The 22,839-nt window shown below is 39.3% G+C and overlaps 1 protein-coding gene across 1 annotated transcript in view; it reads right to left on the bottom strand.

The window, feature by feature from the left end:
• Nucleotides 1-22,839, bottom strand: part of DMXL1 (Dmx like 1) — a 2,737,735-nt gene that overhangs the window by 1,860,870 nt on the left and 854,026 nt on the right. The window contains exon 10 of the mRNA XM_044059165.1: nt 20,714-20,973. Coding sequence (XP_043915100.1) covers nt 20,714-20,973 — 260 coding nt within the window. The remainder of the gene's footprint in view (nt 1-20,713; nt 20,974-22,839) is intronic.

Genomic DNA, 22,839 nt, shown 5'->3' on the forward strand with positions numbered 1-22,839 from the left:
CAGCTGATGGTCAGCAGACAAGGCACCAAAATAGTAAAACTCCCCAGAAGACTTAGAAATTCAGTGGCATGCCACTGCCAATCCAAGACCATAACCAGTCCAAGGGTCACAGAAAAGTGATTAAAGGCAAAGACAGCATGGCCTGTTTGTCACTAACATCCAACCAAGTGGCTGACATTAAAGGTCTTGTTATCTTGAGGGCCTACTATACCCCCCCGCTCTCTGCATGTGTGTTCCTATAACATATGCAATGACAGCTACCATCATCAGTTGGTAGGGCCAAGCCCACAACTCCAGTTGCTTGCTGCTTTAAAATGTTTGTAAGTCTCTGCTTTTTGGTGGCAAACACAACTGAATGGAACTACCATTTCAACCTTCCACCACGGGCAAGCTGACACCAGCCACTCACTCCTATCCTGCCCTCAACCTGGCTCCTCCAACAACCTAGACACTAAACAATCCTGGTAACATCCAGAGCTTTGTCCCTCTATTTAACAAACCTAGGTGTTTTCACCCTACTTTAATAATTTTCTTAAGATGGGAACTGAAGATGATGTACTTAATGAAAGTTCTAAATGGAGATACCCATCCTAATCAACAACAGGCCTAATGCCATAAGCATTAGGCATATCAGTGCAAGAAACGTTCCCAACCTAATAACGCCTACCTTTTTACCCATTATGTGGTGCAAACAAACTTTTCTCTCCAGATGTCAGTTATGTTTTGCAAAAAGACAGCATGAAATGACAATTACCACCTCTAGACTACATCTCAAAGAGAATGGGAGAATAGGTCAGTATGCTGAGTAGGATGTAGCAGCTCATCCAAATTTATCATTACATTAAGTAATCACATCTTCCACATATGATGTGAGGGAGGTCAGTCCTCAACAGAAGAGTCCCAGGCTTATTCTCCTAGGTGGTTTTCACTCATGCGAGAATATCTCCAATAACTGTAGCTCCACACGAACACATCCAACTTGTGGTGCCCTGCAAAACTTTTTAAAGCACAAGTAGCTGATGCACAATCAACGAGGTAGTCACTGCCCTAACTTATGATGCCATAGGCTGAGAAAACATTTCTACTTTTCGTAACACTTTTTTAAAACACTATAGACAAGTGTAAATTTGGTAACTTTACACATTTTTTAAATTAAAGACAATTAACAGTCTCTTTTGAATGATTTTTTTCTGCCCACATAAAATCTGAGATATCTGTGAATGAATATACAGTGAAATATTCTCCTCTGAAAAGTCTGGAAAGAACACATGCAGGGGTGACTGACAGGTTATCCTCAAGTGGTTATCAAAGGCATAAAAGACTGCTCAGAAGGGCACGCCTCTTTATGAAATAACAAGGTAGTAATTGTTCATTAATAAAGTTTAGAATTCTGGAACTCTCCTAGCTAAATTAATGACTTCAAGTGTCTTTTTTTTCAAACCTCTGCAGCTGAAAATGGGTAAAAAAAAAGACTGAGCTTTTTAAGAATGAAATGTAAATCCCATGAAGAATAGTTTCCTTCAGAGGAAAGCAAATTAGAAATGTAGTTTAAAGGACTTCCTGGCTTTTATGGAAGGAAATGACAGCAAAATGGCAACTTGGTGGTGGTCGGAGAAAGAAGCCAGATGTGTTTTTATGGATAAATAACTGATGCCTGGGATAAATTTTTCAGAAAGACAGTTTATCATTGATGACAATAGCATAATAAACTGGATAATGGTCTCTGATCCTAGCAAACACAGTGCTTCAGGAACACCTTCCAGAACCCCTTTGTGCCCACCGCCCAACATTTACCAAAATAATTAACATTACACCAGGTCAAACATTTGGAAAACGGCTCACAATCTATTGTGCTTTAACCCAGAGACGGTTTCATAAATAACTTAAAATCTATTATCTAGTTCACTCTGAAAATGCTTCCCTTGGATGAACCCTTTCAGGACTTTAAAATTTTCTTTAACACAATTAACAGCTATGCACCTAAAAGACTGAAAAGAATAAAGGCCAACTACACTCCATGGCTGGCTGACAAAAGTGGAATCCTCATGCTACACAAAAAAGATGGGCTTGGAAAAAATCTCAGAAACAGAGGTCAATGAAAAGCCTACAATGTTTCAAAGAATGCATAAGCTTACCAAAAAAAAAACAAGTCTCTCTTCATAAGACACTATTACCATCCTCCAAAATAACCTGCAATACAATTCAAGGAAATTCTGACCAATGAAAGATATACACCCTACTCTTATGGAAAAAAAACCTAACCCATTACTAAAAACTCAAACTGTCACTCAATTTAATCATTATTTCATAAAACATATAGTTGTTCTTACTAAGGACCCCTTTCTAATGCATGTGATCCACTTCCTTAACCTATTACTAGGAGCTCTACTATTATCTTCCCCACTCCTACCTTTAATTTAAAACCCTTCCCCACTACCTATACATATAAAACCTTTTATGCAAAATAAAACCTTGCTCTTCCTCTGCAGACAGCATGCCAGCAGGACATCTGAAGCTTGCTGCTAATGCCAGAACCTACCTAGTATCCCATACTTATATAAATAGATCTAGCAAAGTACTGTGTGCCCCTTCCATTTGGAAAAAGTATTGTATTATCTCACCCAAAAAGGTGGTAATTCCAGAGAACTAAAAAAAGTCAGACCAAAAGCAATCATCTCCCTGCCCTAAAAAAGTATTGGAAAAAGGTGTTTAAAAATTACTACTACGTTGTCTCTTATAAGAACAGCAAACTCCCACACAACACGTGTTTCACCCAGGCCATAGTACACCTACTACACTTCTATCATTTACAGATGCAATAAACTCGCAGCTAACCAGAAATCAAGGCTTATTTTTAACAATAACTCCCAAGCAACCAGAAGCTAGAGAGTGTACTGTGCCATCAAGAAAGCTGGGAGTAAAGGTGAATTTGTTTCCTCACCCTTCTTAGATATGTCCAAAGCCTTCAACAGAGTATCCCACTAGTTAATTCCTGCAAGCAATATCTTCTCTTGGACCACCACAATCTACTTCACAATGGCTGACCACTTATTCTTCTGAGACACCAACCTGTTAAATGAATTTCAACCATTTCATCCAACCTATTTACACCTGGAATACCAGTACAACAAGGTTCTATTCTTGGCCGTCTGTTTAAAATACTCATAAATAATCTCAGTAAATCTTCCCAACAAGCCACTTTAATACAACGTACAGATGACTCCACCTTTCAGACACAGCCTGACACATCTCCAACTCATAAAAAGCAAACTATCTCTACTGAGAACTACTTCAGTAGCTCTCAACTATATCCGAATCCTAAAAAAAAAAAAAAAAAAAAAAGCTACATACACAAGACAAAAAAATCTTCAAAATCTTATCCCTGAACAATGCTGAAACTGAAGTAGTCCATTACACAAAATTGCTCAGCATAATAGATAACCTCAAATCTGATTTTGATATTCACAATATAAAAAAAAAACTTGGAATGATGCACAGGTCTAAGGACTTCCTCTCAAACCCCACCAAAGTAACTCTAGCCTTCACTTACCTCTTACCTATACTTCTTTATAGGGCATCTATCCTCACAAATCTTCAAGTCACCATAGGCAGTACGCAGATAGCACTATCCATTGAGCACTCCCAAGTTCATATTCCTTCACTAACTTCTAAGAATGTTTCAAGCTTTATCAGCTTTGAAAATCAGTTAGTTTCTAGTGTTGTGAAAAGTGTGCAGTTAAGGGACTATGCCCAGCCTCACAGGACAGGCACACAACTTCTCCTCTGTCAGGTCTGTCACATACCTGAACCACTAATCAATACTGAATGTAATGATAATCTTATGTATTGAACGGTTATGAACAAAATTTCACAGTCATTTGTACTTTGCAATTTCCTAATGTATTTTGTTTCCTGTTAGTTTGGTTCCTTTTTTGCAAAAGCTCAGAAATCTGAGCATAAATGTAGGCTTCCTTGAGTGCAACCATTCACTCCCTTCCTGTTTGATGGATTTTCACTGACACAGATCTTCATTGCCAGTCTGTGTGTGAAACAAGCTGAAATATAAATCAAATATGAATTGAACATCTGAGGTTGACCCTTTTAAAGTGTTCAGTCTGTTATGGGGGGGGGGCTGGATGTAGTTTGTCAGCAGAAGTGATTTGGATTGTCACAGGAAGTAAATACAATTTTCCTCCACAACAGCTTCCGACACAACAATCACTTGACTTGTAGTTTAATTAGGAAGTTGCACAGTAGTATGCCATCCTCTATTCTTTAACCTATCAACTGATATTTGCTACATGTGCCATGTTTACAACTATTGCAATAAAACTTGAATGCAGCTTGTGCCGATTTCTCTTGCTACAATACTATCTAAAAAAAGATGAAACGGCCATTGAAGTCAGGGGAACAACGGATAGTATTATGCATCTTTGGCTGCCAACACTACAGTGCAGTACAAAAGGGTGGTGCACTCCTAGTGTGTCATCCTATGGGTGAAATGTTAAACAGAGGTCCCAAATTTTTGAGTTGGTGGTAGCTCAGGTGGATGTAAAATTCCATGGCACCCATCAAAAACAGCAGGGGAAGTTACCAGACTCCTTAGCCAAATGTTTCCTAGTAGTATAAATACCACCTCAGATCTCTCCCAAAAAGAGGCTACTAGCCTAGAGGAACTAACCTAGTCAAAAAAGGATAAATAATAAAATAAATAAAAATAAAGGAAGGTAAAGCATACATGGTAAGATCAGTCTGCTCAGCTCTCAGCAAGTCTACAATCCTTTCTGATTACCTATGTACAAGATGTTAGCACATGGTATGGCTTTACTCAAAAAATAAAAATGCTAACGTGACATACACTGTGCTATGTTCTGATTTTTTTTTTTTTTTAAGCATCCTCAGATACCACTCTGATGGACCTGCTGAATGTCTGCAAAGCACACTAACAGAATTGCCCGATCTAGGCACTTAAGTTTCATATGTAACATATATATAGGACAAGTTGGAGACACAGGCATGTGTCTCAGAGACTCGCCCCTCTTCCCAAGCATGTGAAACAGAATTCCTCCCTAACCGAATTCAAGCATAACTTGGACCAGTAGATATGGAATCATAAGTTTAATCCTGGTCTGGCACCTGTGTCTCTATTAAACGACAGTCAGCCAGTAAAGGCTTGACTGCCCATGTCCAAGCCAAAATATAACCCTAGGGTATCAAAACTTGTCAGATACATTTGAGAAGCATGCCTAGGCTTAGAAATGCCCTCTAGAGCAACTAGCCTAGTAATCACCTATGAATGCATTTGGTACTGATTGATGGCATTGTAAAAGACAAAATTCCCACAGTGAAGAATTAAAACATGCTGTAGGTAAACCAGTGGCCATTACAACTACCAGTACGTTTTAGGCCAAATGTGAAAGTTTTTTTTTTTTTTTTTTTTTGGGGGGGGGGGGGTGCAGTCTCTGTCACTATATCTTTGTGATGGGCTTCTGCCATGTTTAGAATTACCCTCTGTCTTGCACCCACTGTGCACTGTTACAGCGTGTGGCTACCCAACCCTTTAATCACATTAGCAGGTAATTATTCGCACATGCCTTGGCTATAAACAGTAATAACCAAAGGGTGTTTTTTCAGAAACGGCAACATTCTAACATTCTTGTGTACTGTTGTGTACAACATGCAGTCTGTTGAAACAGTAATTAGGTAATGTATACATCTTCCACTTTTAGAACACACACAACTTCAAGCCCTGCATCACTGCCAAAACTGTCAGTAAACTTTTTTTTTTTTTGCTTCTAATCGAAATGCACCACTCTACATTATATGTACAGAACTATGCATAATCTCATACTACCACAGCTTTGGGTTTTGCTAACACAATCATTCCTACTGCAACATCTGCCTTATGAGAACGGACATCCATAAACTGACATTTTTAAATTTTTTCAGTTTGTCTCAGGAAATGTTTCGTAATAATTTATCGGTGTGGACTTGAGTTTAATTTCATACTAAACATGATTTTTTTTTTTTTTTTTTTTTTTTACAGCTGCAATATCATTGCTGCACCAGATTTTCCAGAAAGTAAAATGAAAGCTTGGAAGTCATTTAAGCACTAAATAACATTTTAACAGAGTTGAAGCTTCTGCTTCATTTTTGTGTTTTGGTTCTTCTGTGCAGGCACGTTAACAGCAGTGTGCCTGACTGATATGCATATGGAATTGGCTGTAGCAAGCATTAATCCTGCAGAAACATCCAAATGAGAATTGATTACGACTGAAGGTCCATTTAATTCCTTTCCTAAAATTTGGGATACGCTGCTGTTGCATAGTATCCCACACAAATACAGCTGCATGAGTGACGGCCTGCAGAAGGATGTACACATTTATATGATGGTAATACAAGTCTGCATACTTGCAAAAGTCTCAATGAAACAGATAAGAAAACTAGCTTAACTGTACAGTGGCAGCCTGCTAAACATTTCTCATCCCCCAAACAATTTATGGGCTATGCCTGAAGGAAACATTTTTTTCAGGTTTAATCTACATCTGCTTTACGAGTCTACATTTGCATGGTACTCAAAAGAAATTAGACACAGTCTTCTATGGCACCTGCTTTATGTTCAGCTGTTCACAGGATGCATCTTATTCTTCCATATCTCTATCCAACTGGTCAAATGCAAGGAATACTAGCAAGATGCAAATTTCTTAAAATAATGTGAATACAGTTGCTATGGTGAAGTGGTAGGATGAATAAGCACCGCACTCAAGTGAACCAGTAGATAAAACACTGGAAAAAAGTAGTTATGTAAGAAATTACCATAACAATAAATGTCTCATCACTGTTGCAGTATTCCCTACAACAGGGATATCCTACCAAGGATAGATGTCCCATCTGGCCAGCTTACCAAAGCCTGGACCCTTCCATGCATTGTATGTCAAACTTATGTCCTACATCCGAAGCACAACGCACATAAGTGACATTTAAGTGTGAAATCCTCAGAACTGCTCCAGAATATCATCATCGTCAAATGAGGAATACAAGGAACAGTGTACATGTACACCCACAGAAAGGAAAAGTCTCCTCAGCCAGAAAAAAAGATAAACCTTAATAGGGGATGGAGGGCTACATGGAATACTGGAACAGTGATAAGTAGGACACCTACTGTTACTGCAAGTTCTTGCACAACTGTACTATGACCCTCCACAATCACTATTGCAGTACGCCTTAAAACATGGAGAGTACAAAAGCTACTGTACAGAATAGGAGTAGGGAAAGGGAACTAAGGAGCCCTCCAAAAAACTATGAAGGATGGACCTAGCAAAACTTGCTGACCATTAAAATCACATCCAACTTACAGACCCTTAAAATAAGCTCCAAAAGAAGCAACTTCTCCAGTACAATGAGTATGGAAAGAAGGAAGCAGTTTGCCACGAAAAGGACAAAAAGAAATGGCTTTAGAAATCCAAGAAGAAATGGTTTAGAAAGTCTTAAACCCAGTTTTTTGTCCTAAATCAAATTGTTGCTCGTATTTCTTAATATCTTTGATCTTATGAAAGCAATATCTGAGCTTCCTATGCAAACCCAAAGAATGAAGGATTCTCTCAGCAATATGTTAAGGAAAGGAAAAAAGGAAATGGATGGTCTGATTCAAAGTCAGATCACTGACCACTTTAGGGACAAAAGGAGTACTGGTTATGAGATGCACCCTGTCTCGGTGAGAGAAAAAGAACAAAAAAAAAAAAAAAAAACAAAAACAGAAAAGCATCTACTGCTATTGTTTGTTTGTGTCTTTCGGCTTTTCCCGGTTAGGGCTCGCCACAGCGGAACTCCGGTCCGCTAATGATTGGCAGTAGAGATTTACATGCTGGCTTGCCGGGCCTAACGCACAACCTTCAACGAAGGAAAGCCCGTTCACGCATGTCGCCACACAGAAGACGCTCTGAGAATTGAACGGGCAACATCTAACTGTGAGGTGACAATGCTACCGCAGCACCACCACCGCAGTTTTTAAAGGGGGTCTACTGCTATAAGGGCCCTAAATTCAAAGACTCTTGGCAGAAGTCACAGCCAACAACAAAATAGTTTTTTTCAAGTACACAATTTCAAAGTGGAAAAAGCTGCAGGTTCCATAAGGTGGTAGAGACAAATTTTCAAGAACAAAGTTCAAATCCCAAGGAGGAGGAATGGCCTTTCTTTGTGGCCTCAAATGAAGGATGCCTTTGAGAAACTGATAGCCCCAAACAGAGAAGAAAGCAATGCCTGAAAAGTGAGTAAGGGACTTCCATACCATGTAATAATCATTGTGAATTATGGATGGAACCCATCTGCTAAAACAATCTTTTGCCAAATGGAAAGGGGACAGAGCTAACCTTTGAGAAATAGACTACGACAAAGGGGAAGAGGAGAACTGTCAAATGGTAGCTTGGTTTGTCCAGAAAGGAAGACACTGGTCCCCTAAAATCACGATTTATTTTTTTTCAGAAAAAGTCCTCTTAAGATAGTCTTTTATTCTTTAGATACTGCTTAAGATGTTTACGCACAAAGGGACCCGATTTAGAGGGAGAGGTTCTTTTGATATTTAAGGATATATATTTTTTAAACAAGAAACATCTTTATCATATATGATATAGGCAATCGTATATTTATATAAATGAAAATACTGACATACTTTTAGCTGCAAACATTACACACCACTTATAATCTATATAGTCATTGTCAGTCAAACATTACATAGCTCATTCAAAAATCCTGCTCTCTTTTAAACTTCATTCCTCCTCTCCATGTATTGTTCCCACAATTCCCATTTCTTTCTATGTAATTTGCTCCTACCCTTTTCTAAAGATCCCAATTTCAGTACTACCTCGGTTACTGTACTCACTCCTAGTATAAGACTTTGGTTTAAGACTTTGAGTTCCATTTTCTAGTAAGTGCTTTTCTGGCAGCCAACATAATAGGACTGTAGGAAGTTACGAGGCTAATGGCCTTAGGGCCCTTACAACCCTAGCCAAGTTCTACCCTTATTTCCATGATCAGCACCTATTGCCCCTGTCCAAGAGGGCCACAGGTGGAACCCCTGGTTTGAATATATGGTTACCCATCCAATTGTCCAGACTGAGTTTGAAGAGGGCCAGTGAGGTACTCTGTTTGATATGAAGTGGGAGTCTTTTCCAAAGGTGTGGTAATCTCCGAGAGAGTAATCTGTTCCTCCAGCAGAGGAATTTGTCACATACCAGGTCTTTAGAGCAAGTAACCAGTGTACCACTTGACTTGTGTATATGCAGCATTTCCAATAAAGCAGGGTCAGAGATTGCCTTACATGCAAGGCAGAGACTGCCTCTGAGTAGTCCATATGAAACAGAATTACACTCCGCAAAGCCTTATTACATCTAGGCAATTCAAATACTACATCATAACTCAAAAAATAATTTCCTTAGTTATACCAGTTTGCACACCCAGTATCTCTGACAGAGTAGTCTGCAGGGAATCTTTAAAGTCTGTCAGCTCATTACACTCCCAGAAAACATGTTCCCCATTACCTCTTTCTTCCCCATCACACCTCCATTTGCCGTCTGCCCTAGGAAAACTTTTTTTTGAGTCTACTTGGAGTATAAAAATACATATTTAAACACTTCCAAGCAAAGATCCTAAATCTTCTAGACTTTGTTGCATACTTGGAAGACATACATATATTCCCCATTGTTTCTTTGTGAATTACTTATCCAATCCCTCTTCCCAATCCTTTCTAACCTCCTCTGATTCTTACAGACATCATGCAATATTTTATATGCTCTGCTACATAGTCCTTTTTTAACAGCAGCTTCTGCTCTAGATTGTACTAAAAACTCTACCAGTGCTGGTTTTTGCTTGGGATCCCCCTATTTCTTTGCCTATACTCCGATATCAACCCTTGACAAGGAAGGCAATCTCTAGCCTACAGTCCAAATAAATTCTTAGCCTCTTTCCATTCTATTAGCTTTCCCTCTCCAATTATTTTCTCCCAATACCTTGGTTCTTTTGCCAGTTTTCTGCATTAAATTCCAGCCTCCTCTTACGTATTATCTGTATCCCTAACTGCAGTAATCCCCAGTGGCAGAATCTTCATTCTACATTCCTGTATTGGCTTAGTTTTTAGAATATTTTCTAATGCTTTATGAATATAACATTCTGTACGGTTGTTTTTATTCTCATTAAGGATCTGCCTCCAAAATCCCAGTCTTGTTTCGTGAGCTTCCCCCATTTCATTATCATCCTTTTCCACTATGAAATATAGATTTCTGTCTGTGCTATGTATAGGAACCTTAACTGCGTAGCTCTGAAATACCCCTTCAAACCAGGCAATACCAAACAGCCTTGTTCTACTGGAAGAATCAGCTTATCCCACTTGGCTCTTGTAATCTTCCCTTCCCAGATAGTATCTAATTTTTATTTCATTACCCTGGGTTTTTATTTTAGTTATTAATGGCTCATGATCTGAAATAGTTATATTGGATGCATATCAAAACTTTTCCTGTGTCATACATAATTTAATAAAGATGTTTTTTGTTTAAAAAACACTTTCAGTTAAATGCACATGTTCCAGTGTAATGGGAGTTCTGTCTAGCCTAGTACAGTTTTTGAATCTTGGGAAATATGTAAATTCACTCTGAACTCCTACTACTGAATTCACATCTTTCATGCCCAATATTTTCATAAATTTGTTCAAAATGCTACTCTCCTTTGTTATTATTTTCTCTTCTGCCCCCCCCCCCAAGACACATCTTCACTGCTGCAAATCAAATTCCAGTACCAACCTGTAATATTCCCTGCTGAAAGCTGATTATTTCTCGCAGAATTTTCTTAAGCTCCAAAATGTTCACAAAAGCAGGAGCCAAAAGGAAAAATCCCTTAAAGTTGTTTATATTGTGTTTTCGTCTCTGAAATAGAGACTTCTTCAAAATGAATAACCATACACCCAAACAGCCTTAAACACATCACTCAAGTCAACAATTAAACATAATACAATCCCTTAAGGGTCCCCACACCATTTTTTTTACATACAGGACTCCAATACCAAGACACGAAAAACAATATGTGTATATATATATATATATATATATATATATATATATATATATATATATATATATATATATATACATACTTTGGATTAAAAAAATATATGAATATGTATAAAATGTATTGATTCCAAAAAGGCAAGGCAGCAATAACAACCTATGTACCTAGAATAAATGTAAATGTATGTCATACAGGAATTCAAATGAAAATTTGTGCTTTTAATCTCAGGATGGAACTAATGGACACAGCGGTGTTAAGCCCAGGTGGTTCTGAAGCATTAGAACCAATTTGCCACCTCAGCTCAGATAGTTCTAGGAAATCATTAAGCGGCCCTCCACTTTCACCCATTTATATCTGTTCTAGAATAATTAATTTAAAACTATGCCCTTCATCGGCACTGATGTGTGCTGCCAATGCATTTTTCTTTTCTTTTGATATCATAACAGTGTTGGTATATCCTACTTCTCAATGCATTGTGAACATTGGGCCAGATATACCACAGCTTTTTTGTTGCAAGACACCTTCCCGGGTATAATACGTCTCCCATAATTGGGGACATGTATCTCCTTAGCTTCAATTATATATTGGCATTGCATGCATTAGCCACATTTTATCATCCCAATCGCAGTCCTGTAGTCTTGTGTGTGTCTCTCTAACATATTTTTTACACTACAGTCTCTTTTGTAAATAATCTTAGGGGCTGGTCCTACCAGCTGGACCTGTTCTGCATCAGCACTAAAAATGTTCCAATTATGTTTAATAACATTGCTGATAATAAAAAAGTGTTGATTAAATCTGAATATGGCTGATTTTTTAAAATAATTCTTATCCTCCTGGTGTTCATTTTTTTGTTGTTGTTTGTCAATCTGTAGCCCCCCCCCCCAGTGCCAAGTAGGGGGACAAAATGTCCATCCATCCTCCTTTTAATTACTTCCTGAAACATTTTGTTTACATAATGATCTGGATAGCCTCTTTTTTGTAACATAATTTTCAATATTTCAATTTGTGTTATAAATTCATCATACTCAGAAACCATCCTTGCCAGCCGTACCCTGTCCCTTAACTAGAGATTTCTTTTGATGAAGGGGATGACAGCTGTTATAGTGTAACAGGCAACTGGAATATGTGGCCTTACGGAAAATAGTGGAGGCGAATTGCTTCTTGGTAACATCCTTTTTGATGGTAATGTCTAAATAATTGACTTGTTCCTCACTAATAGAATAGATGAACTCTTAAGAAGTCAGTACTTATTTGCAAATAACCCAAAAAGCTCTCAAATTCAGTCCTGCCTTTATTCCACAGAATAATAATGTTGTCAAGGTAACGACTATAGAAAGACCAATGGCTGACATAATGAGTACTGAATATAATATCTTTCCCAGAAAGCCAAAACTATATTGGCAGAAATGGAGCACAAGCTGCCCCCATTGCCACCCCTTTCACCTGTTTGAATAATTGTTGCTCAAAGGTGATAATGTTGGTATCTACCACAAGTTCCATTAAGGCTCTGATTGTTAAAATACGAGTGTGATTAAGGCTAGTATACTGGCAGAGATATTGATAAAACCAGTCAATACCCATATCATGAGGTATGACTGAAAACAAATCACAAATATCAATAGTAATGAATATCAAACTATCATTATACATAGCTCTGTTAACTTTGGATAGGAAGTCCCAGGAATCCTTCAATATCCACGGGCAATGCTTTAATATCTCTTTCAACTGACTATCCAAGAATCTAGCTATAGGGAATGTCTTGGATGCACGAGCATCAACTATTGGTCTAAAAGGCGGGACTATTGGGTCTTTGTGCATCTTGTGGACACTGAATATAGTGGGAATTTTTGGGTGTTTTACTAACGTATATGAGGGTTCATCAATATTTATTTGTATATTCATACACAGCTCCTCTAATATAATATCTACTTTACTACAACAAATGTTCTTTTCATTGAGACTAATTTCACAACAGGTGTCCCCGTATAAAAGACATTTTTCTCTGTTTGAATTGTGGTTCATGATCACCAGACCACCGCCTTTATTGGGTTTCATGACCCCCATACCTGCATTGTTAGATATCTGTTTTAGTAAGGCAACTTCTTCATTACTTAAATTGTTGGTACACCTATCACTATTTGTAGTTTTCTAAAACATTTCCCGAATATCTTTTTCACACATTTTTTGAAACATCAAAACTGATGGATGTAAAATAGTATTAAATGTGCTAGTTTTTTTGCACGGTTCTTGTTTATAGTAATTGTTAGGGATTCCCTTAAAGTAAAATTCAAAATTCAGCTTCCTTGTAAAACGCTCAAGATCTATGATACTTTGATCTAGTGATGCCTGACAGGTACAAATGTCAACCCTTTTTCAAATAGGTCCGCTATTTGACAACAAAAATCCACATTACTGTAACTGTATATTTTAAAATCGCCACTGCTATTCTGCAAAATAACCATCCTTTCATTATGTGAAATGTCTAGTATTTTTCCCCCTCCCTCTCCATTTCCCATTCGAATATGTGGGGTATTGATAATTGTAGTAGGTCTCTACCCCTCTCTGATTCCACAGTCGCTCTGACCTCCGCGGGGGGGGGGGGGGGTGTTCTAAAGGGTCAGAGGCATTTTCACCATTTGCCAGATCAATGTTGTTACTACTACCACTAGGAAAATCATAGCCGTTTTCCCTGCTAAATTTCTGTTGTCCCAGAGGGGATAAAGGATATGCTGTGTGGTGTTCATATTCTTTTTTGTCCCTCCTAAGCCGCAAAGTGCTGGAACTATTGAATAAAATGAATGTGTCAGACCAGAATATCCATACTGATTTGCTATTTGACAGTAAAAAAGCTGAATATTTTAGGATGTTTGAGAAAGTGGATGGTATTATTTCTGAAGTCAGAGGAAATAACATAAGCTTAGGAAGGACAAAAATGAATATCAACAAGACACAGCTGACGTAGATGAAGCCTTAGCAGCTTCATAGCTGCATTTAATGTAATGGCAAAACACTTGTGAAGCAGAAGTAATAAAAAATCTGAAGTTTTAGTATTGGACTTGGGCATGTCTGCTACCCCCCAGTTTAGCAAGAAGGGAAAGCATGTATCTGGTCAGGTGTGCCTGATAACTGATGGCCTTAAAAGCCAAAGTAGCAGAGGTATACACCTTCTTGCCATACCAGTCCACAGCTCTATTTATGTTTTATGGTAAAAGTTTAGAAGCAGCAAGTAAAAGAGAGGGCTTGTCAGTTAAGAGGGAAATGACACCAGGGTGACAAAGGGTTCTTTTACAAAAACACCCCAGTCTCAAGAACCTTATAAAATCTGTCTTGGTTTTTAGGGGTAGAAGGCTGCAACTCAAGGGCTTGAGAAGCAGATGCAAAAGTATCTAAGAGAGCCTCCAGAAGAGAAGGTACTGCCAAAGATTTAGGAGAAATCCTCTGTAAAAGATCACCTCTTTTGAAAGTGCAGTTGTGTACATTCCACTTAACTGTAACAGTAGCTGTTCATAAAATAAACTACCTTACTGGCATATGGCTAGTAGTGGCTGCTACCCTCTATCTGGCAGTTTGTCAAAACTCCTCCCACTGCCTGTCTGTGGGTGGAAAGGACCAATCACCTGCCTCAAAGCAGGCTAGTCCTTCACAGCCACAGTTAGGAACCCTTTAATTTTTTTTTTCTTGAGTGCAAAAACAGATGGAAACACAAGCTTTGCTAACACCTGTTGCTGCAACCTAACACACACACACACACACACACACACACACACACACACACACACACCAAAAGCTGCTAAACAAAAACAGTCGCCACTGTCGAACTATGTGCATCTATCTAAAGGGAAATGGTGGAAAGATGCTGTCAAGTAAGGCAGTGTGTTCTACGAACATCTACTATTACAGGTAAAGTGGAATTTATGCAAATGTATTACATTCAACAAACACTGCTTTAATGGCATATGGGTAGATTCCCAAAGCTTGCCAATCTGGGAGAAGGAAGAAGGGTCTAGGAGCCCCTGTAGAACAGTTCGCTGACTGGATCTATAAAAAATATCCAGTGTTAAGTCCTTCATGAAGATATGCACAGAGGACCAAGTTGGTGTCCCTAGAATACGTACAGTCCACTTCTTTCTGTACACTGCAGAAGAGAGAGACTGTGCTGAGATAGAATGTGCCTTTACTGTACCTGGATTTGCGCTTCCATGGTGGGTATAACAAAAGAAAATACCAGAGGACAACCAACATGCAATGTTTTGCTTAGAGACAGGCTGACCACCTTTGCTCCATAAAAAGGAAATAAAAAGCTGTTCGGCCTTCTTAAACGGCTTTGTTCGGTCAATGCAGAATCTGAGCTGACAACGCACTTTGAAGGTATGAATTATTCTCCCTCCCTTATTCTTAGGTTCTGGAACAAACAAAGGGAGATTAATGGACTGATCAAGAGTGAAGTCTGCAACCACTTTCAGCATGAATGAAGAAAAAGTATGCAATACAACCCTATCCTTGTGGAAAATAAGGTAAGGGTGTTCCACCATAATAACTTGCAGCTCAGACACTTGTCATGCAGATAGAGCAATAAGCAAAACAGTTTCCATGTTAAGAAGTTAAGATCTGTATGAGCTGCTGGTTCATGAAGTGGACAAGTCAATTTTTCAAGAACATAGCTGAGATCCCATGAAAAAGAATTTGCTTACAAGGGAGTCCTGTATGCAACTCTACTTTCATGAACCACTTAACCAAAACAGAAGAAAGGGGAACCATAGGCAGACATGCAGAGATGGCCACTAAATGCACCTTAATGGACACGCACACCATCCTGAAGTAGCTTTCACAAATACTTCAAGACCAGAGGGATATTAACCACCTGTTTCCATTTAGGCACCGCTTAGCAAAACTCATCCATTTATAAACATAAGATGTTTTAGTAGCAAGCTTTCTGGTCTCCTTTAACACCTTCTGCACATTCTCATGAAATAAGTGCTTAAATGGAGTCAAGACTGAATCATCCAAGCTGTTAAATGAAGTTTCTCCACATCAGTGTGCACCAGTCGTCCCTAACACTGTGTGAGCAGAGCCAGAGTATGAGGAAGTTTGTGGTAACTGTCCTTAGTCAACAGCATTAACAGGAAAAACCAGGATTGCCTGGGCCAAAAGGGTGTCACCACAATGATCTTTTGAGAAGTACCTTCTGAATCAGTGGACAGGATGGGAATGCATACAGGAACGTTCCCGTTCACCAGAATTAGAATGCAACTATCCTCTAAGCATGGCTGCAAGGATGTCTGGAACAGAATTTCTACAGCTGTCTATTTTGAAAGGAGGTGAACAGATCCACTTAAGGTGCCCACCACATCAAGGCTAAATATCCTGGACCACCACTGCCTTGAGCTTCCACTAGTGCACGTCTGTCCAGGATCTGCACAGTGTCTACCACAACATTCTGCAGTGAAGTGATGTATGAAGTCTGAAGAGTCGCAGAATACTGAGAAGCCAGCTTCTGGGCCATCACTGCCAACCATCATAGAGGGTAAGACCTTATAAACCCTTGCTTGTTGAGATACCACATCACTGCCAACCACCACAGAGGGTAAGACCTTATAAACCCTTGCTTGTTGAGATACCACATCACTGCCAACCCCCACAGAGGGTAAGACCTTATAAACCCTTGCTTGTTGAGATACCACATCACTGTGGCATTGGCTGTAATCACCTGGAGAGGATCTGGAACCCATAGCTGATGAAAAACACTCAGGGTGTGAATCACTGTCAACATCTCCTTGATGGATCACCCTCAAGCAGCTTGCACTTGCCTCCCAATTGACACAGCTCATCATGCAAAGTCAGACTATCTATTGGAACAGAATGTGTAGGTAATGGAGGGGAGAACGAAGTCCTGACTAAATCAACTGTTACTTCCACCAATGTACTCTTGTTTGATTAAAGGAAGCAAAGGTCACTGGGTTTCCAGAGAGTGAGGTGATGGGTCCAACAATTTCAAACATACCACTGAATGTTTTCTCTTGTAAAGATGAGGTAATGGCATCACAAGACTCATGGATGCCATCAGCCCTAGAATTTTCAGGAATTCTTAGACCAAGCCGACATTCCTCTTGAAGAACTCCATAAACATCATTTAAGACAAAATCTTGTCTTTTGGCAGAGTCAATTAGACACCAGAGCAAGACAAGTCTTTGTGAGGGAGTCAGACATGACTTAAGGAATCTGAACCCCAGAAGATGGTGTAAGGCAGAAACTTTCTCTAATGATTCCAAACACCTGGATGCAGGCTCTGCACAAATCAGTAAGTTATCTAGTAAGGAAAATGTGGATGCCCATAGTCTGACAATGGGCCACTACTGGAGCACGGCATTTTGTAGACACTTGAGGAGCAGTGGGCAGCCCAAAGGGCAATACAGACAACTAATGGTGAGACCCAGAGACATACCTCTGGAAGTGAAGAACAATGGGGATATGATGACAGGCATCCTTCAAATCCAAGGTCACCATGAAACAGTACTCTGACAAAAAAGAAAGCAATGTCTGTAGAGTGAGCACCCTGAACTTGGAAACCTGGACAAAGGTGTTCAGTAAGGAAACATCCAACACTGGTCTCAACTAAAGTTCTTTTTTGGGAACTAGGAAAATTAAAGAAAAAATTTCATACTCTCAGGAGGAACTGGTTCTATGACGCCAGTGTGTAGCATACACTGGAAAATATGACAGAATAACAAAGACTGGTCTGGTCCAGAATATGAGGGGGACACCCCTGAATGCAGGTGCGTGATTTTTCCACTACCATTGATAACCGCAGCCCACAATATTGAGATCCCATTTCTCAGAAACCAATTGTCATGCCACCATGTTGAGAGGCAATTTTAGACTGACAGCACCCAGTGGACGCTTGGAAAAGATGAGTGCCCTGTACTGACACACACAAATTAGGAGGGGATTACCTTGTTTGGTAAAGGGACCCCACTTGCTATGCTTGGTGCATCTCTCATCCTGCCATTCCTTTTAGTACCTTGGTTCTTGTTAGACTGGGGCTTTTGCTTAAGAAGCTGCCAAAAATCATCCTACTTAAAGGAGCTGAACTTGGGAATATGAAACATTTTTAGCACTCCTTGTATCAATTCACCTCTGGAATCCCAGTGTTTAAGAATCTGATTTGCGGCTGTACCATACGCACAATCAGACTCAACAGATGCATTCAAATCAAAATCTCACTTTTTAACTCTCAGAAATTTAGTTGTGCAACCAACTACAACTCCAACACCACAGGCACAGCTGCATTTCTATAAATAGTGTCAGTCCCCTCCAAGGCACATTTTAAAACATGCTTTGACAGCTGAGAAACATTGGAAACAATATCCTTGACAGACTTTTTGCTCAACACGCAATGATGTAACAACTCTTCTAAACAATACATGCATCAGCACAAACTCCCACATAAAAGGTGAAAGGTAATATTTTAAAAGCTGCCTTGCTGAACTGCACCCAGCTTCTCTCTCTGAAATTCTAGCCACTTGCCTAATTTATCTTGGACGACTAAATTTAAAGACGTTGTATTTTTATTAGACATGGTAGCTGGGGACACAGATGCAGGGCCAACAGACAAAGGAGTTTTGAGACCCAGCATGTTGGAAGATAATCTGAACTTCATAAACAATTTCTAGGGAGAGTCTCAATAAGCAGAGGAGAATTACAAGCCTGCTTGAAAGCAGACAGGATCACTATCACTGGAGGTATAGACTCAAGGACTGGTACCTCATCCTACAAAAAATCATACACCTCACCAGTTTTAGAGGCAGTGGGCAGATTGCTCCCAATTAAAAACATCCCTAAATCTAGAGGCATTTGGGAAAAAGAAAACATCTGTTTTAGTTTCTGCATGTGTTCACTGGAGAAAACAAAATGATCGAACTCAAGACAGGTCAGCGATGACCCATATGGTCTAGCACCCTCAGACATCTGGATCTTTGTTTTTACTTTTTGATACGGAGGTCTGCCTTGAAAAACCTTGGAGGTTCTGAACCCTGCCTAACCTCTATGACGCAACTTGGTATTTCTCCCCTCACTAGAATTTATGGAATCACCCTAGAACCTTCATAAATTACCAGCTGCAGTTGCCCTTTCTTGTCCTCAGTGGATACCAGCTCAGCCTCATTGGATGTGTGAAGTGTCAGCCTCCTATGGATTTGTGACAGAGGGGGCAGGTGTCTGAACCAGGTATTTCTTTGTCTCCATCTGATGCAACAAAGATGTCCAGGATACGGTGGACAGCATAAGACTCCTGTCTTAATTTCTTCAACTTTTTTTAAAGGGGGCTGAACGGCTGGGCAGGAGGATTCCAAAACCACAGTCTTGAGCAAAGGGTTTAACTAGCTGATTTTCTAGATAGACTGAAAGAGAAGACTGTTGTGCAGGGTCACAGAAACAGAGGTCTGGCAGACAGAACACTGCTTATGGTCATGCTCCGCACCTAAACAAAAATGCACTTATGTATACTTGTGGGGAATCTATCTCCCACATTCACATTTTCCCTTTCTGGATAACATGTACAGACAAAAAAAGCAAAGAGAAAAAGAGTTTGTCCCCAGTTGGGTACTAAGGCTCGGTGAACTGTACGAGATGTACAACCTTTAGACTGAATTCAAAATACTGCATTCAGAAGAGCAGGTTTGAAGCCTGTACATCATTTATATAACCTTATGCCAGGGCTCAGGCTTTGGTAGACTGGCCAGATGTATGGCTACTCTCGGCAGGATATCTCTATTGCAAGGAATACTGCAACAGTAAGTAAGGAAGGACATCACAAACTACATACCTTAAAAAAAAATACGAGGATTGTTACAGTGTGTTATAGAGAGAATCTACCATTATAAGGATGACTGACACACACAGGGATATTCAAAACTCTTGCTGCAGAACACTGCTGAACTGGAAGATTTGCTTAAACAGTGCTTTTAGCAGTCACCAAGAAACGTTCTTAACACTTCTGCAGAGATCATGACACGACTTGCAGATTCAGCATAATGCCCTACACACAGTGAAAGTTGCACAATACTTAATTTTGACTGCAGACAGCACTACCGCAGATTTGCAAAATAGCAAAGGAACGGAAGAAATCCAAGATGACCCTGTGGAGGTTATACAGGCTTTTGATACCACTGCAAAGGCTTTAGCAATCTTTTCTTTCTGAACTGACTGCATGGGATGTGGACAGCGGGTACATACATGGACAGGGCCCCAAAAGAAATAGTAATTAGCAGTCACTAACAAAATTAAATCAAGAATTCATGCCCTCTTTCCAAGAGCATTACACATGAATGCAAAACAACCTAAAAACGATTAGTGCCCACTCCTGTGTGCTGGCAAACATTTCATACATAATTTAAGAAAATGCTACAAAACAAAAAAAAAGATGTCTGCAGAGACTAATATGTATTACATTTTCCAAAAATGTAACTATTTCATTTTTCATAAAAATGAAATAAATGCATGCTCTATATAATAAATATTCATAACTCAAAATGTGAAAGGGTTTTCAGTTTTAGACTCAGCACATATAAAAGCAGAAAAAGGCAGAGAAAATGTTCTCATTGAATAACTCTACCAGGCTTTCCCTTCCCATTCTGGACAAGGACTGTACAGATGAACATACCTGCACTTGCCGAAACATGCCAGGCTGGTATTCATCCAGCCAGTCAACATGCCACACTAATAAAGAGCCATCAACAGGATGTATACTGAACAGCATGTCTGCATTCTTGTTCCACTCTGCTAAAAGAACTTCAATTTGATGATCGATGGCTGCAGCTGGTAAAGGTAGAGAACTAGAGCTGGAAGCAGATGATTTTTCACTGGAGGAGCTTCTTTCCTTTCTGTCTGAAATACTTTGTTGATCTTCACTATCATCAGTCTCTGAAGATTAAGTAAAAAAAAAAAAAATAGTATTAACAAAACAAGTGTTACACATTCAACAAATGTTACATTTTAATAGCTTGACATGATTTACCTGGTTAGCCACAAAGTTGTTGTGTCTTTCGGCTTTTCCCGGTTAGGGGTCGCCACAGCCGAACTCTAATCAAATTACTTTGAAGTATATGCATTTACAAAACAAGCCACATCAAATTAGCTAAGATGATTCTGGAATATGGACTCATACTATAATCAGAGATTCTGCCATATCACTAGTGTCCAAAAATGCATGTGACCATTTTTTTCCCTTTGATGCACCTACTATACGTAAATACACATTTAGGATGATCACACTCGCTCAGTTTTAATCATCATTCAAAGGACATGTTACAGAAAATGATTACAAAATTTGAACCACAGGTCTTGCCCAGGAAACATTAAGTTGCATATTAACCATAGCAACAAATCTATAAGAAAATTGCTAATCTTCTGAACCCTGTAGGTCTACATGTCACAGAAATTAGGACAGTTCAGGTTACCTGGTATATTAATACCCCCTCCTCCCATCATGCATCATTCCTTTCACACTCCAGTTCTTTGGCTAGAGCATTAACTTAAAAGGAAGAAAATGACAGAAAGTGAAATAAATACTACAGACCAGAAAAAAAAAAAAAACAGATGGGGGATGAAATGAGTGCATGCGTCCAAAGAGGGACCTTAAACTTGCAGCTCCATCTAAAAGGACTAGATACATGAAATGCAAGATATGAAGGACTTTCCTTTGAACCTACAACTATGAAATTCTCCTCCCAAAAGTGATTGCCACCATAAGCAGTTTCTTCCTGGACACAGTCGCCCTTAATGAGGCATTACAGACCTCCAGAAAAACTAGAGGAGTGAAATCTTGTATGAAAGCTGGAAATTGGTATAAGTGTACTTTAACTGAGGAGGTAATGGAGACCCAAAATCAGTAAAGCTCAGGCAAATGGTACTATGGAAATACAAAAGGAAAAAATAACCTGCATGTATCTCAGTCTTTACAATGGAGGGCCTCAGATAAGCAGTTAGAAGGGAAGTCACTTGCTGAGAGAAAGCAGAGTCATTGGCTATCAGTGAAACTGAAGAAGCACCACTGCCTGTTTCAGGGAGTGGCTATCTAAATGGGAACTTGCCGGATGAGTGTGACAACATCTTGAATGAATGTAGTCATAGATGCCTCTGTACTCTTCTCCCTGAAGATCTGCTTTACAGCCCTTAACAACACCTCTACATTTAGAGATTACTACTTACTGATCTTGCTGATGATCACAGATGGTATAGCTCACCAGCAATCCTTGTATCTGAGGCTACTGCCTACTTCTATAAATTTTACTCCCTCTTGGATAATCTGCACTGAGGCAACTATACCAGTATGATGTGTAAGTTTAAAATTTAAACCATTATGGCTGAACTACCACATCAACTAACTGCATAAGGGGAAAAAAACAAGCACTTGGTCATTTCTTTAGATAACCATTGCATCATTAAAGCAATTTAAAACTGGTAAATCCCTCAAACGTACCATTAGAAAATGCAAGACCAACTATGAACTTAGGGTTGCAACTAATTAAACAAACAGAAGACCTTCAGTTATAGTAGGAAGTTTAGAAGCAATTGGTAATTATGGGGTCTATGACAATGGTTCGAATTCACTATATATATCGAACGGCCGGAAAATCGAAAACGCTGGTGATAGAAACCTATTTTATGAGATCACAGTACAGTGAAAATCAGGAAATTTGCCCTTTCCTCACTGTAGTGCGATCTTGGAGTTGGTATATATATTTAGTGGGGGGTGCAACCCCCCACACAACGGGTTTCTATCACCTG

The sequence above is a fragment of the Protopterus annectens genome, chromosome 17.part0, assembly GCF_019279795.1.
Source record: "Protopterus annectens isolate FY-2018-M chromosome 17.part0, PAN1.0, whole genome shotgun sequence".
Classification (NCBI taxonomy): domain Eukaryota; kingdom Metazoa; phylum Chordata; order Ceratodontiformes; family Protopteridae; genus Protopterus; species Protopterus annectens.